Source organism: Oncorhynchus kisutch, linkage group LG24, assembly GCF_002021735.2.
Source record: "Oncorhynchus kisutch isolate 150728-3 linkage group LG24, Okis_V2, whole genome shotgun sequence".
In the NCBI taxonomy this organism is placed as follows: domain Eukaryota; kingdom Metazoa; phylum Chordata; class Actinopteri; order Salmoniformes; family Salmonidae; genus Oncorhynchus; species Oncorhynchus kisutch.
Window position 1 is genome coordinate 36,586,253 of NC_034197.2, and position 20,329 is coordinate 36,606,581.

The 20,329-nt window shown below is 43.4% G+C and overlaps 1 protein-coding gene across 1 annotated transcript in view; it reads right to left on the reverse strand.

Annotated features, from left to right (window-relative positions):
- The window catches only part of LOC109869090 (kelch domain-containing protein 8B), a 183,099-nt gene that overhangs the window by 12,003 nt on the left and 150,767 nt on the right, over nt 1–20,329 (reverse strand). Inside the window, exon 4 of the mRNA XM_031804141.1 lies at nt 1,002–1,103. Within this exon, the coding sequence (XP_031660001.1) occupies nt 1,002–1,103 (102 nt within the window). The remainder of the gene's footprint in view (nt 1–1,001; nt 1,104–20,329) is intronic.

The following is a 20,329-nucleotide window of genomic DNA, read 5'->3' on the forward strand; positions in this document are numbered from 1 at the left end:
GTGACCGCCGGACATTGAGAGGGAACAGAAAGAGAAAAATGTGAGAAAAGAGATAGTGAGAGGGAAAGGGAAAAGATAGTCAGAAATGTTTGGGAGACACAGCAAGAGACGCTACAGTGATAGAGTGTAGGAGGACGAGGACGAGGCAAGCTTCTGAATGGCATGACGATCTACTGTCACCCTGAAAAACATCCCTTTGGCTTTCAACCACCCGACACTATGAATAATAAATAGGTGCCTTATTCAGCCTCAAAAGACAGGGACAATCGTCCCAGCTGGCTGTTAAATGGAGGGCAGATCCCTCATTATGAAGAGGACCTCATTTACCAGCCCTCCCCTTAAGAGGGAGGGAAATATAACATCTGTAAATCAGAATCCTAAAATATCCCTCTAGGATTAAAAGGCCCATGTTAAGACTGACCCTCCCTCCCTCCCTCCCTCCCTGCCTGCCTGCCTGCCTGCCTGATTCCCTCCCTCCCTCCCTGCCTCCCTGCCTCCTCTCTGCCTCCCTCCCTCCCTCTCTGCCTCCCTCCCTCCATCCCTGACTCCCTCCCTCCCTCCCTCCCTCCATCCATCCCTGCCTCCTCTCTGCCTCCCTCCCTCCCTCCCTGCCTCCTCTCTGCCTCCCTCCCTCCCTCCCTCTCTGCCTCCCTCCCTCCATCCCTGCCTCCCTCCCTCCCTCCCTCACAGAGACAGAGGGAGCAGTTCTTATGACATATTCTAAGCTTGATTCATTGTCTCTTTAAGCTGTGACATGGAGACCCAAATGAACCAATCAAATAACTAAATTACACAAAATGTGTATGAAGACAGAGAGAACAGAATGCATTCCCACACTGTCTCAACACTGCTTTATATCCTACTGAGCCTGGCTGTAAATGTAAACTGCTTACAATCACGCAGTCGAGGAAACATTTACCCTCAAATTAAATTCAAATGATGACTTTTCATGGTGTGACTGCCACACCGTGTTAAATTGAATGGTGTTTTGTTTTGCTCACCTAGTCCCCCCGCAACGATGACCCTTCCTCCCAGACATCCGGCTGAGAAATCCGCTCTCTTATCCCTCATCCTGGATGCTCGGGTTGGTTTGATCCAGATACCTGAGGCACAGGGGTCAGGGGGTAAAGGTCAGGGAGCATACTGCTTGTCTTACATACTGTAAGACAAACATTACAATCCCTGTTCTAAGCATTATTAATTGCATCAAATACAAGACTACATACTACAAACTGTAGGTCTATTTGCTGCATGGAGAAAACAGCAGCTTAGACTTGTAGGTCTGATTCCCTCTCTCGCTAACCCTCTCTCCCTCTCCCTCTCTCGCTAACCCTCCCTCCCTCCCTCTTCTTTTCTCCATGCCAGTTCTCATGCTTTACCCCCTTTCAATCTCTCTCCTCCTTCATCCTCTCTCTCTCCCTCTCTTCTTTCCTCCATGCCATTTCTCATGCTTTACCCCTTTTCAATCTCTCCCTCCTCTCTCTCTCTCTCTCTCTCTCTCTCTCTCCCCCCTCTCTCCCTCTCTCCCTCTCTCTCTCTCTCCCCCCTCTCTCCCTCTCTCCCCTCTCTCCCTCTCTCTCCCCCCCTCTCTCCCTCTCTCCCTCTCTCTCTCTCCCTCCCTCTCGCTCTCCCTCAGGTAAATAGATGGAGACTGACCATGCAGTATATAAGGAGGCTGCCTGTGCTCAGCTTCACAGAGCTCTATGACTCACAAAGCACAATGACGCTGTCCCAGGTGCACTCTTCTCTGGCTGCTTTGTCTGTGTGGCGAGATGTCTGCCCTACGGCACATTTTCAACATTTGAGACAGACATCCCCACATAATCCTCCCTTTCTCTCCTCCTGCACTGCAAAGTGTGTCTACTAAAAACCTGACTTCAAGTGCCTATTTTCCTCTCCATGGAAACAGGGACAGAAAAAGAAGGACCTGGTTGAAATCACCTTAATAAATAATATGAGAGTCTCCCCTACTCACCCCCTTCCCCTTCCCTCCTCATTACTCACTGTAACCCTCTGGCATTGTGCCTGTCCTCTGTTATGCTCTCACCCCATACTGATCCGCTGTTAAACTCAAAAGATCAGAAATCATCTCAAAATGTGAACAGGTGTCAAAATGAGCTGCTCACTGGAGGTCAGGCTTGGGGTCAATTTCATTTGAATTCTAATTCCACATTTCCATAAGAAAATTGGAATTTCAGTGTACTTCCTGAATTGTCTGGAATTGAAATGGAATTGATAGCAACCTTGCTGGGGATCTGACGCTGTACTGAAAAGTCATGTTACTGATCAGGGAGAACAGCATCTTCCCAGGTCTGTCCAGTCCAGTCCCGTCTAGTCAGAGAGAGGACAACACTGTTCGGGTAGAGGAGAGTCCATTTACCTCATCCGCTGGTTTGGAGTCACAGCAGCAAAGACTTGGGCGTCAGGCAACTCCTGAACATTCCCTGATAGGAGAGGGGCTCACAGATGGAGCCGGGAGCAAAATCAACACCTCTGTATGTGAGAGATCAACACCTCTGTATGTGAGAGATCAACACCTCTGTAATAACAAAATCAACACCTCTGTATGTGAGAGATCAACACCTCTGTATGTGAGAGATCAACACCTCTGTATGTGAGAGATCAACACCTCTGTATGTGAGTGATCAACAACTCTGTATGTGAGAGATCAACACCTCTGTATGTGAGTGATCAACACCTCTGTATGTGAGAGATCAACACCTCTGTATGTGAGTGATCAACAACTCTGTATGTGAGAGATCAACACCTCTGTATGTGAGAGTTCAACACCTCTGTATGTGAGAGATCAACACCTCTGTATGTGAGAGATCAACACCTCTGTATGTGAGAGATCAACACCTCTGTAATAACAAAATCAACACCTCTGTATGTGAGAGATCAACACCTCTGTATGTGAGAGATCAACACCTCTGTATGTGAGTGAACAACAACTCTGTATGTGAGAGATCAACACCTCTGTATGTGAGTGATCAACACCTCTGTATGTGAGTGATCAACAACTCTGTATGTGAGTGATCAACACCTCTGTATGTGAGTGATCAACAACTCTGTATGTGAGAGATCAACACCTCTGTATGTGAGAGATCAACACCTCTGTATGTGAGAGATCAACACCTCTGTATGTGAGAGATCAACACCACTGTATATGAGAGATCAAAAACCAGGGGTAAAAATAAGCCGATCCGGTCCGGTTCGGCGTCCCGGCAAAATAAATAGTGTGGGTATGCTGTACCAGTAAAACATGACATCACAATAATTAAAACTAAATGTCAAGAAAATGATGCAATGTGGTTGACGAGAACCACTGACATTTTCCGAAGACACAGATGAGTGGCAGACACCGAGATGCGAGCGGGCAGCAGTGGACTAATGACAATGGCCAAATGTCATTCCACTTTGTGGTGTTTTGTGTAACAGAGGCCTTTTGCCATTCACCACTGTTAGAAGACTGAAAATACAGTGCCTTCAACCCCGTTGTTATGGCAAGCCTACATATGTTATGGCAAGCCTACATACGTTATGGCAAGCCTACATATGTTATGGCAAGCCTACATACGTTATGGCAAGCCTACATATGTTATGGCAAGCCTACATACGTTATGGCAAGCCTACATATGTTATGGCAAGCCTACATACGTTATGGCAAGCCTACATACGTTATGGCAAGCCTACATACGTTATGGCAAGCCTACATACGTTATGGCAAGCCTACATACATTATGGCAAGCCTACATATGTTATGGCAAGCCTACATATGTTATGGCAAGCCTACATACGTTATGGCAAGCCTACATACGTTATGGCAACCTACATACGTTATGGCAAGCCTACATACATTATGGCAAGCCTACATACGTTATGGCAAGCCTACATATGTTATGGCAAGGCTACATATGTTATGGCAAGCCTACATACGTTCAGGAGTAAAACTGGCTTTAACAGGTCACATAATAAATGACATGGACTCACTGCAATACTAGTGTTTAACATGATTGTTGAATGACTTCCTCATCTCTATACCCAAAACAGACAATTATCTGTTAGGTCCCTCAGTCACGCAGAGATCTGGGAGGTTTTCCAATGCCTTGCAAAGAAGGGCACCTATTGGTAGATGAGTAAAAATAAAAAATAAATTTTAAAAAGCAGACATTGAATATTCCTTTGAGCATGGTGAAGTTATTAATTACACTTTGGATGGTGTATCAATACACCGAGTTAAATCAATGACCTTTTTAAAAGGTCTTACTCACATCGGCTACAGAGATCATGATCATACATTCGTCCGGAAACAGCTGGTGCTCTCATGTATGCTTCAGTGTTGCTTGCCTCGAAGCAAGCATAAAAGGAATTTAACCCATCTGGTAGGCTCGTGTCACTGGGCAGCTCACAGCTGGTTTTCCTTTTGCAGTCCGCAATAGTTTGCAAGCCCTGCCACATCCGACGAGCGTCAGTGCAGGCGTAGTAGGATTCAATTTTAGTCCTGTTTTGACACTTTGCCTGAGAGCATAGCAGGATTTCTTATAAGCGTCCGGATTAGTGTCCAGCTGTTTGAAAGCGGTAGTTCTAGCCTTTAGCTCAGTGCGGATGTTGCCTGTATTCCATGGCTTCTGGTTGGGATATGTACGTAGAGTCACTGTGGGGACGACGTCATCGATGCACTTATTGATGAAGCCGGTGACTGAGGTGGAAAACTCCTCAATGCCATTGAATGAATCTGAGAACATATTCCAGTCTGTGCTAGCAAAACAGTCCTGTAGCTTAGCATCCGCATCATTTGATCACTTCCGCATTGAGCGAGTCACTGGTACTTCCTGCTTTAGTTTTTCCTTGAAAGGAGGAATCAGGAGGATAGAGATATGGTCAGATTTGCCAAATGGAGTAAAGGTGGTGTAGAGGGGTTTATCTCTGGTTGCACATGTGACATGCTGGTAGAAATGAAGGAAAACAGTTTTCAGTTTTTATTAAAGTTCCAGATCACACCGCTTCTGGATGAGCAGTTCCTTTGTTTGCAGCTGGTTGAGTCGTTGTAGACCACACTATCTACCAAGGTCTTAGTGCACCGGTTTGTAGTGGTAAATGGTTGAGTCGTTGTAGACCACACTATCTACCAAGGTCTTAGTGCACCGGTTTGTAGTGGTAAATGGTTGAGTCGTTGTAGACCACACTATCTACCAAGGTCTTAGTGCACCGGTTTGTAGTGGTAAATGGTTGAGTCGTTGTAGACCACACTATCTACCAAGGTCTTAGTGCACCGGTTTGTAGTGGTAAATGGTTGAGTCGTTGTAGACCACACTATCTACCAAGGTCTTAGTGCACCGGTTTGTAGTGGTAAATGGTTGAGTCGTTGTAGACCACACTATCTACCAAGGTCTTAGTGCACCGGTTTGTAGTGGTAAATGGTTGAGTCGTTGTAGACCACACTATCTACCAAGGTCTTAGTGCACCGGTTTGTAGTGGTAAATGGTTGAGTCGTTGTAGACCACACTATCTACCAAGGTCTTAGTGCACCGGTTTGTAGTGGTAAATGGTTGAGTCGTTGTAGACCAAACTATCTACCAAGGTCTTAGTGCACCGGTTTGTAGTGGTAAATGGTTGAGTCGTTGTAGACCACACTATCTACCAAGGTCTTAGTGCACCGGTTTGTAGTGGTAAATGGTTGAGTCGTTGTAGACCACACTATCTACCAAGGTCTTAGTGCACCGGTTTGTAGTGGTAAATGGTTGAGTCGTTGTAGACCACACTATCTACCAAGGTCTTAGTGCACCGGTTTGTAGTGGTAAATGGTTGAGTCGTTGTAGACCACACTATCTACCAAGGTCTTAGTGCACCGGTTTGTAGTGGTAAATGGTTGAGTCGTTGTAGACCACACTATCTACCAAGGTCTTAATGCACCGGTTTGTAGTGGTAAATGGTTGAGTCGTTGTAGACCACACTATCTACCAAGGTCTTAGTGCACCGGTTTGTAGTGGTAAATGGTTGAGTCGTTGTAGACCACACTATCTACCAAGGTCTTAGTGCACCGGTTTGTAGTGGTAAATGGTTGAGTCGTTGTAGACCACACTATCTACCAAGGTCTTAGTGCACCGGTTTGTAGTGGTAAATGGTTGAGTCGTTGTAGACCACACTATCTACCAAGGTCTTAGTGCACCGGTTTGTAGTGGTAAATGGTTGAGTCGTTGTAGACCACACTATCTACCAAGGTCTTAGTGCACCGGTTTGTAGTGGTAAATGGTTGAGTCGTTGTAGACCACACTATCTACCAAGGTCTTAGTGCACCGGTTTGTAGTGGTAAATGGTTGAGTCGTTGTAGACCACACTATCTACCAAGGTCTTAGTGCACCGGTTTGTAGTGGTAAATGGTTGAGTCGTTGTAGACCACACTATCTACCAAGGTCTTAATGCACCGGTTTGTAGTGGTAAATGGTTGAGTCGTTGTAGACCACACTATCTACCAAGGTCTTAGTGCACCGGTTTGTAGTGGTAAATGGTTGAGTCGTTGTAGACCACACTATCTACCAAGGTCTTAGTGCACCGGTTTGTAGTGGTAAATGGTTGAGTCGTTGTAGACCACACTATCTACCAAGGTCTTAGTGCACCGGTTTGTAGTGGTAAATGGTTGAGTCGTTGTAGACCACACTATCTACCAAGGTCTTAGTGCACCGGTTTGTAGTGGTAAATGGTTGAGTCGTTGTAGACCACACTATCTACCAAGGTCTTAGTGCACCGGTTTGTAGTGGTAAATGGTTGAGTCGTTGTAGACCACACTATCTACCAAGGTCTTAATGCACCGGTTTGTAGTGGTAAATGGTTGAGTCGTTGTAGACCACACTATCTACCAAGGTCTTAGTGCACCGGTTTGTAGTGGTAAATGGTTGAGTCGTTGTAGACCACACTATCTACCAAGGTCTTAGTGCACCGGTTTGTAGTGGTAAATGGTTGAGTCGTTGTAGACCACACTATCTACCACGGTCTTAGTGCACCGGTTTGTAGTGGTAAATGGTTGAGTCGTTGTAGACCACACTATCTACCAAGGTCTTAGTGCACCGGTTTGTAGTGGTAAATGGTTGAGTCGTTGTAGACCACACTATCTACCAAGGTCTTAGTGCACCGGTTTGTAGTGGTAAATGGTTGAGTCGTTGTAGACCACACTATCTACCAAGGTCTTAATGCACCGGTTTGTAGTGGTAAATGGTTGAGTCGTTGTAGACCACACTATCTACCAAGGTCTTAGTGCACCGGTTTGTAGTGGTAAATGGTTGAGTCGTTGTAGACCACACTATCTACCAAGGTCTTAGTGCACCGGTTTGTAGTGGTAAATGGTTGAGTCGTTGTAGACCACACTATCTACCAAGGTCTTAGTGCACCGGTTTGTAGTGGTAAATGGTTGAGTCGTTGTAGACCACACTATCTACCAAGGTCTTAGTGCACCGGTTTGTAGTGGTAAATGGTTGAGTCGTTGTAGACCACACTATCTACCAAGGTCTTAATGCACCGGTTTGTAGTGGTAAATGGTTGAGTCGTTGTAGACCACACTATCTACCAAGGTCTTAGTGCACCGGTTTGTAGTGGTAAATGGTTGAGTCGTTGTAGACCACACTATCTACCAAGGTCTTAGTGCACCGGTTTGTAGTGGTAAATGGTTGAGTCGTTGTAGACCACACTATCTACCAAGGTCTTAGTGCACCGGTTTGTAGTGGTAAATGGTTGAGTCGTTGTAGACCACACTATCTACCAAGGTCTTAGTGCACCGGTTTGTAGTGGTAAATGGTTGAGTCGTTGTAGACCACACTATCTACCAAGGTCTTAGTGCACCTGTTTGTAGTGGTAAATGGTTGAGTCGTTGTAGACCACACTATCTACCAAGGTCTTAGTGCACCGGTTTGTAGTGGTAAATGGTTGAGTCGTTGTAGACCAAACTATCTACCAAGGTCTTAGTGCACCGGTTTGTAGTGGTAAATGGTTGAGTCGTTGTAGACCACACTATCTACCAAGGTCTTAGTGCACCGGTTTGTAGTGGTAAATGGTTGAGTCGTTGTAGACCACACTATCTACCAAGGTCTTAGTGCACCGGTTTGTAGTGGTAAATGGTTGAGTCGTTGTAGACCACACTATCTACCAAGGTCTTAGTGCACCGGTTTGTAGTGGTAAATGGTTGAGTCGTTGTAGACCACACTATCTACCAAGGTCTTAGTGCACCGGTTTGTAGTGGTAAATGGTTGAGTCGTTGTAGACCAAACTATCTACCAAGGTCTTAGTGCACCGGTTTGTAGTGGTAAATGGTTGAGTCGTTGTAGACCACACTATCTACCAAGGTCTTAATGCACCGGTTTGTAGTGGTAAATGGTTGAGTCGTTGTAGACCACACTATCTACCAAGGTCTTAGTGCACCGGTTTGTAGTGGTAAATGGTTGAGTCGTTGTAGACCACACTATCTACCAAGGTCTTAGTGCACCGGTTTGTAGTGGTAAATGGTTGAGTCGTTGTAGACCACACTATCTACCAAGGTCTTAGTGCACCGGTTTGTAGTGGTAAATGGTTGAGTCGTTGTAGACCACACTATCTACCAAGGTCTTAGTGCACCGGTTTGTAGTGGTAAATGGTTGAGTCGTTGTAGACCACACTATCTACCAAGGTCTTAGTGCACCGGTTTGTAGTGGTAAATGGTTGAGTCGTTGTAGACCACACTATCTACCAAGGTCTTAGTGCACCGGTTTGTAGAGGTAAATGGTTGAGTCGTTGTAGACCACACTATCTACCAAGGTCTTAGTGCACCGGTTTGTAGTGGTAAATGGTTGAGTCGTTGTAGACCACACTATCTACCAAGGTCTTAGTGCACCGGTTTGTAGTGGTAAATGGTTGAGTCGTTGTAGACCACACTATCTACCAAGGTCTTAGTGCACCGGTTTGTAGTGGTAAATGGTTGAGTCGTTGTAGACCACACTATCTACCAAGGTCTTAGTGCACCGGTTTGTAGTGGTAAATGGTTGAGTCGTTGTAGACCACACTATCTACCAAGGTCTTAGTGCACCGGTTTGTGGTAAATGGAAATCTACGAAAAATACAGATGGAAACTCTCTCTCTGACAAATAGACACAGATCACCACCCCTCATCTTACCAGAGAGACAGCTGTTCTGTCTTGCCCACTGTATATTATTCATGTTGTCGTTCAGCCACAACTCGATGAAACATAAGCTCTTACAGTTTTTGAACGGGCTCATCCAGTTTATTCTCAAGTGATTGCATGTTGGCCAATAGGATGGATGGTGGAGGCGGGTTACCCACTGGCCGACAAATTCTCACAAGGCACCCGGATCTGCGCCCCCTGTATCTCTGTCTCCTCTTCATGTGAATGATGGGGATTTGGGCCTGGTCCGGAAGCAGCAGTATATCCTTCGCGTCAGACTCATTAAAGAAACAATCTTTGTCCAGTTCGAGGTGAGTAATAACTGTTCTGATACCCAGAAGCACTTTTCAGTCATGAGAGACAGTCGCAGAAACATTATGAACTAAATAAGTTACAAACAATACAAAAATAGCACAATTGGTTAGGAGCCTGTAAAACGGCAGCCATTGCTGTTTCAGGGAGATAACTGAGGTACGGAGGGTAGGAATAAAGGACGAGGTTAGAAAACAAGAGACAGAGAACAGGACACGTTGAGAAGAGGGGAATGGAGAAGGATGAATATTGAGAGAGGGAGAGATTGAGGTGTGAACCACACGTTCGCTCACACGCACCCACCAACCCAAAAGGCTGTGCAAGGTTATTGAACAGGACACACAGAGCAATTTCTGCCCCAGAGGGGGGAGAAGCGGAGAGGCTCACTAACGAATAAGCTTATTGGAACAGATAGGCTTTTCAAACACAAGGCAAATGTAGGAGAGATATAAATGTAAAAATAGAGATGGAAATAAAGTTAAGCAGTTTAACAGAAATGCCCAATTTTACCTTCCCATTCTTCCCCTGCAATCTGCAGATACTGTATATTGGCTGACAGTGCCATGGTCGTTTATGCTAGAACACAGTGTTTTTGTGCTCAGGGCTCTCTTAAAAGAGGCTTATATCTCTGCGTACAGCTCTGATCTATAGCATGACAGCTGCAGCACAGAGGACAGAGGACAGACAGACTGGAACTATCTTCCAGTGGACTGTCTTCTGTTTAAAAGTCACACAGTGATGGTTTGAGGTTCTTATTCAGTCAGTCACAGGCAGCTTGTTGGTTTGCCAAGCTTTACCCCTGTCACTATAGCTTTGTTTCTGGTTTGTTTTTGCCTTCATATATACATATATATATATATATATATACAGTGGGGTAAAAAAGTATTTAGTCAGCCACCAATTGTGCAAGTTCTCCCACTTAAAAAGATGAGAGAGGCCTGTAATTTTCATCATAGGTACACTTCAACTATGACAGACAAAATCACATTGTAGGATTTTTAATGAATTTATTTGCAAATTATGGTGGAAAATAAGTATTACATACACAGACAGACAGACAGACAGACAGACAGACAGACAGAGACACACACACACACACACACACACACACACACACACACACACACACACACACACACACACACACACACACACACACACACACACACACACAGAGACACACGCACGGAGGGAAGGACGGATGGACGCACAGAGACACACAGAGACACACAGAGACACAGAGAGAGAGACACACAGAGAGAGAGAGAAAGACACACACACAGACATGCTTCAATAGGGACCATTTCCACTGGCTGCAGGTCCAACAGCAGAGAGACTGACAGGCTGTATAATCTTTACGATACACACTGTCAGCCAGGCTCCAAGTGTAATACTCAACAGTACTCACACTCTCTCACGCACGCACACACACACTTTGTGTTGACTGACAGGGGGCCAGGCAGAGAACAGTGTCCCAGCTGGAGTAGAGAAGCTGTGCGTTTATTTAAAGCCCAGAATCAATCCTACCTCTCTTTCACACACTGCCTCTTCTGACTCCAATCACTTCGCTCAATAACCCACAGGCTACCTACCTCTCCCACCCACTCACCCACCCACCCACCGGAGGACCCCCTCCCCCCCCCCACCCCACTGCCAGAATGTTGGTAATATCTAGTGGCCCTTTTGGGTATTTCAGATTATCACGTGTCTAATTATCTCCTGCCCCGCTGTCTGGCCTTATCACATGTGTGAAATATATTAAATAATGAAATAAGATGATTTAAAATGAATTAAGCTGTAAAACATTACCCTAAATAGAAACCATCAACTTAGTGAATATCACTGGTGTTTAATATGAGGTTTTCAGAAGTATGTTTTATATATTTTATCACATACTTTTAGTACGTTTACTACGTCAATATGTATTTGTTGTCGATGTTTTGGGTGTCAAATAATAATGCCATTGTTGATGAGACGCCCTCCCCATTAATTAGGCTATTTTCTCTTGAACCATATGCTCTATCCACTAGAAACTCATGGGCAATATTGTGTTATGTGTGTGTGTTTAGTAGATGTGTGTGTTTTTAGTAGATGTGTGTGTGTTTAGTAGATGTGTGTGTGTTTAGTAGATGTGTGTGTGTTTAGTAGATGTGTGTGTGTTTAGTAGATGTGTGTGTGTTTAGTAGATGTGTGTGTGATTAGTAGATGTGTGTGCAGGTGTGTGTGTTTAGTTGATATGTGTGTGTTTAGTTGGTGTGTGTGTGATTAGTAGATATGTGTGTGTTTAGTTGGTGTGTGTGTGATTAGTAGATATGTGTGTGTGTAGTTGATGTGTGTGTAGGTGTGTGTAGTTGATGTGCGTGTAGATGTGTGTGTTGTTGTGTGTGTAGATGTGTGTGTTGTTGTGTGTGTAGATGTGTGTGTTGTTGTGTGTGTGTTTAGTAGATGTGTGTGCAGGTGTGTGTGTGCGTAGTTGATGTGTGTGCAGGTGTGTGTGTGTTTAGTAGATGTGTGTGTAGGTGTGTGTTTAGTTGATGTGTATGTAGGTATGTGTGTGTTTAGTTGTTGTGTGTGTGTGTAGGTGTGTGTTTAGTAGATGTGTGTTTAGTTGATGTGTGTGTAGGTGTGTGTTTAGTTGATGTGTGTGTAGGTGTGTGTTTAGTAGATGTGTGTGTAGGTGTGTGTTTAGTTGATGTGTATGTAGGTGTGTGTTTAGTTGATGTGTAGGTGTGTGTGTGCGTAGTAGATGTGTGTGTAGGTGTGTGTGTGCGTAGTTGATGTGTGTGTAGGTGTGTGTTTAGTTGATGTGTGTGTAGGTGTGTGTGTGCGTAGTTGATGTGTGTGTAGGTGTGTGTGTGTGCGTAGTTGATGTGTGTGTAGGTGTGTGTTTAGTTGATGTGTGTGTAGGTGTGTGTGTGCGTAGTTGATGTGTGTGTAGGTGTGTGTTTAGTTGATGTGTGTGTAGGTGTGTGTGTGCGTAGTTGATGTGTGTGTAGGTGTGTGTTTAGTTGATGTGTGTGTAGGTGTGTGTTTAGTTGATGTGTATGTAGGTGTGTGTTTAGTTGATGTGTATGTAGGTGTGTGTTTAGTTGATGTGTAGGTGTGTGTGTGCGTAGTTGATGTGTGTGTAGGTGTGTGTTTAGTTGATGTGTAGGTGTGTGTGTGCGTAGTTGATGTGTGTGTAGGTGTGTGTTTAGTTGATGTGTGTTTAGTTGATGTGTATGTAGATGTGTATGTAGATGTGTGTTGTTGTGTGTGTAGATGTGTGTTGTTGTGTGTGTAGATGTGTGTGTAGTTGTAGTTTATGTGTTTGTTGTTGTGTGTGTAGATGTGTGTGTGTAGTTGTAGTTGATGTGTGTGTTGTTGTGTGTGTAGATGTGTGTGTGTAGTTGTAGTTGATGTGTGTGTCTGTGTTGTCCCTCTCATGCAGTGAGAGATGCGGTGGAAGGAGGACAAGGTCCTCGACCGTTCTACTTTTCATTATAGCTAAATCCTGTGGATGACACAGGGGAAATCACCCTCATCCTTCAGGCTCTCCTGACACTTTACACAGCTTATCACAGCTCAGAGAGAGAGGGGTGGAAAAAGAGGACGGACAGACAGACAGACAGACAGACAGACAGACAGACAGACAGACAGACAGACAGACAGACAGACAGACAGACAGACAGACAGACAAAACAGACCAGAGAGACAGACAGACAGAACAGACAAGACAGACAGACAGACAGACAGACAGACAGACAGACAGACAGACAGACAGACAGACAGACAGACAGACAGACAGACAAGACAGACCAGACAGACCAGACAGACCAGACAGACAGACAGACAGACAGACAGACAGACAGACAGACAGACAGACAGACAGACAGACCAGAGAGACAGAGAGACAGACAGACAGACAGACAAGTCAGACAGACATACAGACCAGACAGACAGACAGACAGACAGACAGACAGACAGACAAGACAGACAAGACAGACAGACCAGACAGACAGACAGACAGACAGACAGACAGACAGACAGACCAGAGAGACAGAGAGACAGACAGACAGACAGACAAGTCAGACAGACATACAGACCAGACAGACAGACAGACAGACAGACAGACAAGACAGACAAGACAGACAGACCAGACAGACAGACAGACAGACAGACAGACAGACAGACAGACAGACAGACAGACAGACAGACAGACAGACAGACAGACAGACAGACAGACAGACAGACCGACCAGACAGACCAGACAGACAGACAGACAGACAGACAGACAGACAGACAGACAGACAGACAGACAGACAGACAGACAGACAGACAGACAGACAGAACAGACAGACAGACAGACATACAAAACAGACAGACAGACAGACAGACAGACAGACAGACAGACAGACAGACAGACAGACAAAACAGACAGACAGACAGACAGACAAGTCAGACAGACAGACAAGACAGAACAGACAGACAGACAGACAGACAGACAGACAGACAGACAGACAGACAGACAGACAGACAGACAGACAGACAGACAGACAGAACAGACAGACAAGACAGACAAGACAGACCAGACAGACCAGACAGACAGACAGACAGACAGACAGACAGACAGACAGACAGACAGACAGACAGACAGACAGACAGACCAGAGAGACAGAGAGACAGCACTATCACACAGATATTGTTGTAGAGCAAAGCTGAAGCAGAGAAAATAAATAAAGCTGAAGCATAAAATCCTACAACAAATAGCTTCATTTCCATAATAGTTATTGCCTGTATTAAACTTGATCATGTCCACTGGTAGTCTTGTCGCTCGGACCAGACTACCAGTGGACATGATCAAGTCAGGTACAGGCAATAACTATTATGGAAATGAAGCCTGGAGTTTAAATGTTACAGTGCTCTACCACTGCACTCTCAGGGGAAAAAAAGGTGCTATCTAAACCAAAATTGAGTCCTTCAGCTGTCCCCATACGAGAACCCTTTGAAGAAGGACGTTTTTGTTGCAGAAGATTGTATCCATGCTTTTGTCACTTCTAGATTCGACTACCACAATGCTTTATCCGGCTACCCAGATGAAGCACTACATAAACTTCAGTTAGTGCTAAACATGGATGCTAGGTCTTTCTATTTATACATTTCTGTGTTCTGTGCTTGTGCTTTTCTAATAACAGTTTTCTGTGTTCATGCAAGAGACGGATTGAACAAACCCTCACTATCAGTATCTGCAATATGGCAGTATGCCCAGACCCTTGTTTTGAGAACTAAAGATATCTAATTTTCAAGGTCTCAGCTAAGAGAGAAGAAGCCGCGTGAGGTATTGGTCTGTCACATGCATGACCCAGTACATGACCCAGTACATGACCCAGTATTGGTCTGTCACATGGATGACCCAGTACATGAGCCAGTACATGAGCCAGTACATGACCCAGTATTGGGTGTCACATGAATGACCCAGTACATGACCCAGTATTGGTCTGTCACATGCATGACCCAGTACATGACCCAGTATTGCTTGTCACAAGAATGAAGCAAACATTAATTATGAATGATGAATAAGCTATATCAGGCAAATATAACTTGTCAGTATATAAGGTAACTAACAGGACTGCCCCGTTAGAGCTCCTCACTATGGTGCATTAAGTTTGTTGGAACCTCTCCAGCGAACTGATAATAAACAATGATTCATTGAAAATTGACTTTGAGTGTTCCTGTGTAGTATTTCCACGACACAACTATTATTACTGTTATTCATAAATATGCATCGTTGGACCAATATCGTTGCTGAACGTCGACCAAAAATTGCTTAGATCAATTATTGCAAATAGATTAAGTAAAACACAGTTCAACTGACGACTGAAGTCAGCCTACAGGCGGCCGGCCCGCCACAAGGAGTCGCTAGAGCGCAATGAGCCAAGTAAAACCCCACCGGCCAAACCCTCCCCTACCTCAGACGACGCTGGGCCAATTGTGTGCTGCCCTATGGTCGGTACTGACATAGCCAGGCTGTAGTGACCCGCAACACTGTGAAGCTGCGCGTTAGACCGCTGGGCCACTCGGGAGGCCACAGAGAAAGCCAGTGTGTTATGGACTTTCATCTTCGAAATGTGAAAAAATGTCAACTTTTGTGAAACTTTCCTGAACTGGCTGCAAATGACATACAAAACACCAAATGCCATAATAAGGGTCAATGGTACATTATCACGCTATTTTAACCTCCTAAGAGGGACAAGACAGGGAGATCCTCTGTCAACCTTAATCTTCATTTTAAGTATGAACTGTTAGCTGAATACAAGGTCTACAGATCGATCAGAAAGAACACAAATTAACAATGTTTGTAGGCAATGTGATTCTGTACTTAACAAACATGCTTCAGTCAGTTCCCGCCACTACGGATGAAATAAATTTATAAAATATTGTATCTGGGTACAGACTAAATACAGGGAAATCAGAAGCAATGACTGTAGGTCAACAAATATCCCAAGACATCAAAACTAAGTTTAAATTTAAATGGGATCAAAATAAACTGAAATTCTTAGGGATTACCATCCCCCAAAATCTGACAAAACTACTCAGTATAACTTTGGAACACTGGAAAACAAACTTAAACAGGACCTACAAAAATAGACATTAGTACCTTTAACAATAACAGAGAAAATGGAAACTATTAACATGAATGTTCTCTACCAATAACTACTACTCCAAACACTTTAAAACAGTGGGGAAAACTCTTGAGTAAATTCATCTGGGGAGGAAGAAAAACCTGTCTCAAACTTAAAACAATAAAACAATGTAAACCATCAGGGGTACTAGAGCTAGTTATATATAGACACCCAACTAAAATCCATTATTGTATGGATGGCAACAACAGCTAAATGGAGATAGATGGAAATCCAACAAATGGAGAAGTACTAACTATATTTATGAAGACTATCAATAAACACATGAGGAAGATAGAACATACCTGTATAAATAACCATAAAGGTCAAAGATCACCAAATTAAGAATAAAAGGCATTCAAACAGACCTGATTAACCTGCAAAAAATTGCAATGAACGGTGACTTTAAGCCAAGTATGATTGGTGATACATCTAAATGATGGGCTGAAAAAAGACTGAGCAGGTATCATCAGATGTTCACAGACAAGGGGAAAGATACATTTAAATGATGGGCTGAAAAAAGACTGAGCAGGTATCATCAGATGTTCACAGACAAGGGGATAGACACATTTGAGAATCTATTAAAAAGGACAACCTCCAGAACTATCAGTTTTACAATGACTTACAAGTAAGACGTTATTAGACTAAAGCAGTGAGACCTAATAAAATGTTTAGTGATTTACATCCTTTAATTACATATATAGCAAAGACATATAACAAGATAAATGCCACATACATATAATTATCGAAGAAGAAATGAAGATGAGAATATTATAGCGGTAACTAATTGGGAAGATGAGCTGCAAATAGCAATAACCCAAGAGGATTGGGAGGACATACCAAGAAACACATCCAAGACAACCAACTCTCTACTCCGGAGGGAAAATACTCTTGGAAAATTCAGTCAAGATTTATCATAACTCCTATAATACAAATCCAAGTGCAACCGTAGCATCACACCAAGCTGCTGGGTAACCGTGGGGAGAGCAGGGCTAACCACATCCACATCCTATAGTCCTGCCCAGTCCTCAATCATTTATGGAAAGAAGTGTCACGACTGTCCTGATCAGGTCAGGTTACAGGAGTCCACAACCCTACAGATTATCTCTCAACCCCAACAGAGGAGGAGAGATCTAGAGGTCTGAAGATGGGGGGGTTTTATGACCCCTCACACCCCTGGTAAATCTCAGGCCACAGACAAATTCCTTTTGTTCTGTTACTATGGAGAACCAGCCTCAGCACATTAAACCTGAAATAAAGGGACTTTGGAACAATGGTTTCCGTCAGCCACCATGGTGGTCATGACGATAGATGGAATATGAACATGTATGTCATTTTTGTTTTGTTATTAAAGGTTAATAGATGACGTTATTACGAAAACATTGTAACGTTAGGAGTTTTCCTAGTATATGTTTGATGTTTATACATTGTACGTTGTGTGGAAAATGTCCAAATCAAAGATAATGTTTTGGTAAAGATGAAATGTGAAGTTAGTTGTCTAAAACTGGATTTGAGTCAAATCTAGACCTTGCCCTTAACTTGGTACACCCAGAGTGTTGCCCTAAAGGCGGTTACGCCCACTTCTGACCCGAGGGTATAAAACCTGTGAGTGAAGAATTTACAGATAAGACTAAGTGACCCAAGCTGCAGCCGAATCTAAAAAGTAAACGAACCCAAAACTCTTGGAAAATAAACCATTAGAAATGTCACAAAGAAGAAAATGGTAAAGGACAATTTCCACCTTGTGAAAAAACACATTTCCCATACACACTCTAAAAGATATTTCCGAAATACACTTTCAGGACCCTCTCTCTACTAGTAAAAACACCTACAGTACGCTCTGTTGACATACTCTCCTTGTAAACTCCCTCTCTCTCTTACTTTCTTTTGCACTCTAACCCAAGTTTGAACAAGTTTGAAGACAAATAAATATTTTTCTACCCAAGCTACGGATGAGTAGCTGTGTCTAAGCGGGTGAATTCAGGTCGAACCACCTAGCCTCCACTCCCCATTGAATCGTGGTATCTACACTGTTTAATTCCTACGCTGTGAGTTCTGAGCTACAGAGCTGTCTGTCCTCAGAAGAGCCCTTCCAGAGCAAGGGCGAGGGAACAGACTCGGATGCCAAAAGGACACTGACATCGGACAACCAAAGAGTTGTGCCGGAGAAGTGCGTCATTGAGCAGCCTGAACGGTCCACACGGAGAGTCCACAGAGACCTTCCCCACGTAATTACATCATTGTATTCTGACCCATAAGAGCGGCAGTTTGGGGCAAGGCTAGGGTTAGAATAAGCATAGCTGACAATTCACCCAAATGTATATTTATCTCGTGTACTTTCTCTTTTTCTCTCTCTTTTAAATCCCCATTTTGGGTAACACGCGCCATAGTGTGTTGGCCCGTTATACTAAGTTCTAATCAATAGCCTGGAATGTGTTTTTGTGTATGATCTTTTATCATCATTTTAGCTTTCTAGTAAATAAATACTCAACTAAGTGGTACGAACTCATTGGTGAGACCCGGGTCCGTGCAGATTCCCGGATTATGTGACGTTCAGAACGAGACTGTAGAGGTAACTGAGGAATTAGCGACTGTTGTAAAATCAATATTCGGATATTCTTTGAGTTCATTTGGGAAATAGAAACTCAATAAAACAAATTTTCCTATGGTGCCCCAGGTTAATGAGTTAATAATTGCTTGATTCAGTTAATCACGCAATTAGACACCTTTAATCATTCGATGAGCAACAGTCGTCACATTAACTAATACAACGTCACGACAGAAGTATGCAAAATATTGGATGATACGTTTGAACGCTCACTATCTCCAGAACACATACTATCTCCAGAACACATACTAAATCCAGAACACATACTATCTCCAGAACACATACTATCTCCAGAACACATACTAAATCCAGAACACATACTATCTCCAGAACACATACTATCTCCAGAACACATACTAAATCCAGAACACATACTATCTCCAGAACACATACTATCTCCAGAACACATACTAAATCCAGAACACATACTATCTCCAGAACACATACTATCTCCAGAACACATACTAAATCCAGAACACATACTAAATCCAGAACACATACTATCTCCAGAACACATACTATCTCCAGAACACATACTAAATCCAGAACACATACTATCTCCAGAACACATACTATCTCCAGAACACATACTAAATCCAGAACACATACTATCTCCAGAACACATACTATCTCCAGAACACATACTAAATCCAGAACACATACTATCTCCAGAACACATACTATCTCCAGAACACATACTAAATCCAGAACACATACTATCTCCAGAACACATACTAAATCCAGAACACATACATCTCCAGAACACATACTATCTCCAGAACACATACTAAATCCAGAACACATACTAAATCCAGAACACATACTATCTCCAGAACACATACTAAATCCAGAACACATACTATCTCCAGAACACATACTATCTCCAGAACACATACTATCTCCAGAAACACATACTATCTCCAGAACACATACTAAATCCAGACACATACTATCTCCAGAACACATACTATCTCCAGAACACATACTATCTCCAGAACACATACTAAATCCAGAACACATACTAAATCCAGAACACATACTATCTCCAGAACACATACTATCTCCAGAACACATACTATCGTCCAGAACACATACTAAATCCCAGAACACATACTAAATCCAGAACACATACTATTTCCAGAACACATACTATCTCCCAGAACACTACTATCTCCAGAACACATACTCTTGGGGAGAACCTCTCATTCACAGGTCCTCCAATCCGATCGGTTCCACTTCAGAATTCTGACAATAACAGCACTTAAACAGATGACTATAAACTAGCTTAATTTCCTGGCATCACAAATAAGCAACAAGAAACAATCATTGAAATGTATAGTATGGAAATTATAACTCGTAGAATAAGAAACCTAAATAATTATGAGATACGATGAGAAACGGTTACAAAAAAAAGGACAATATATTCTGAAATATTTTAGGCCCTAACAGGAGATAGCATTTACATGTTTTAAATGGAGCGGTGTGGATGGACGTGTGTGTGTGCCGGTGAATGTGTGTGTGCCGGTGTGAATGGGTGCATGTATGTGAGGTTAAGAGTGAATGTGTGTGTGCCGGTGTGAATGGGTGCATGTATGTGAGTTAAG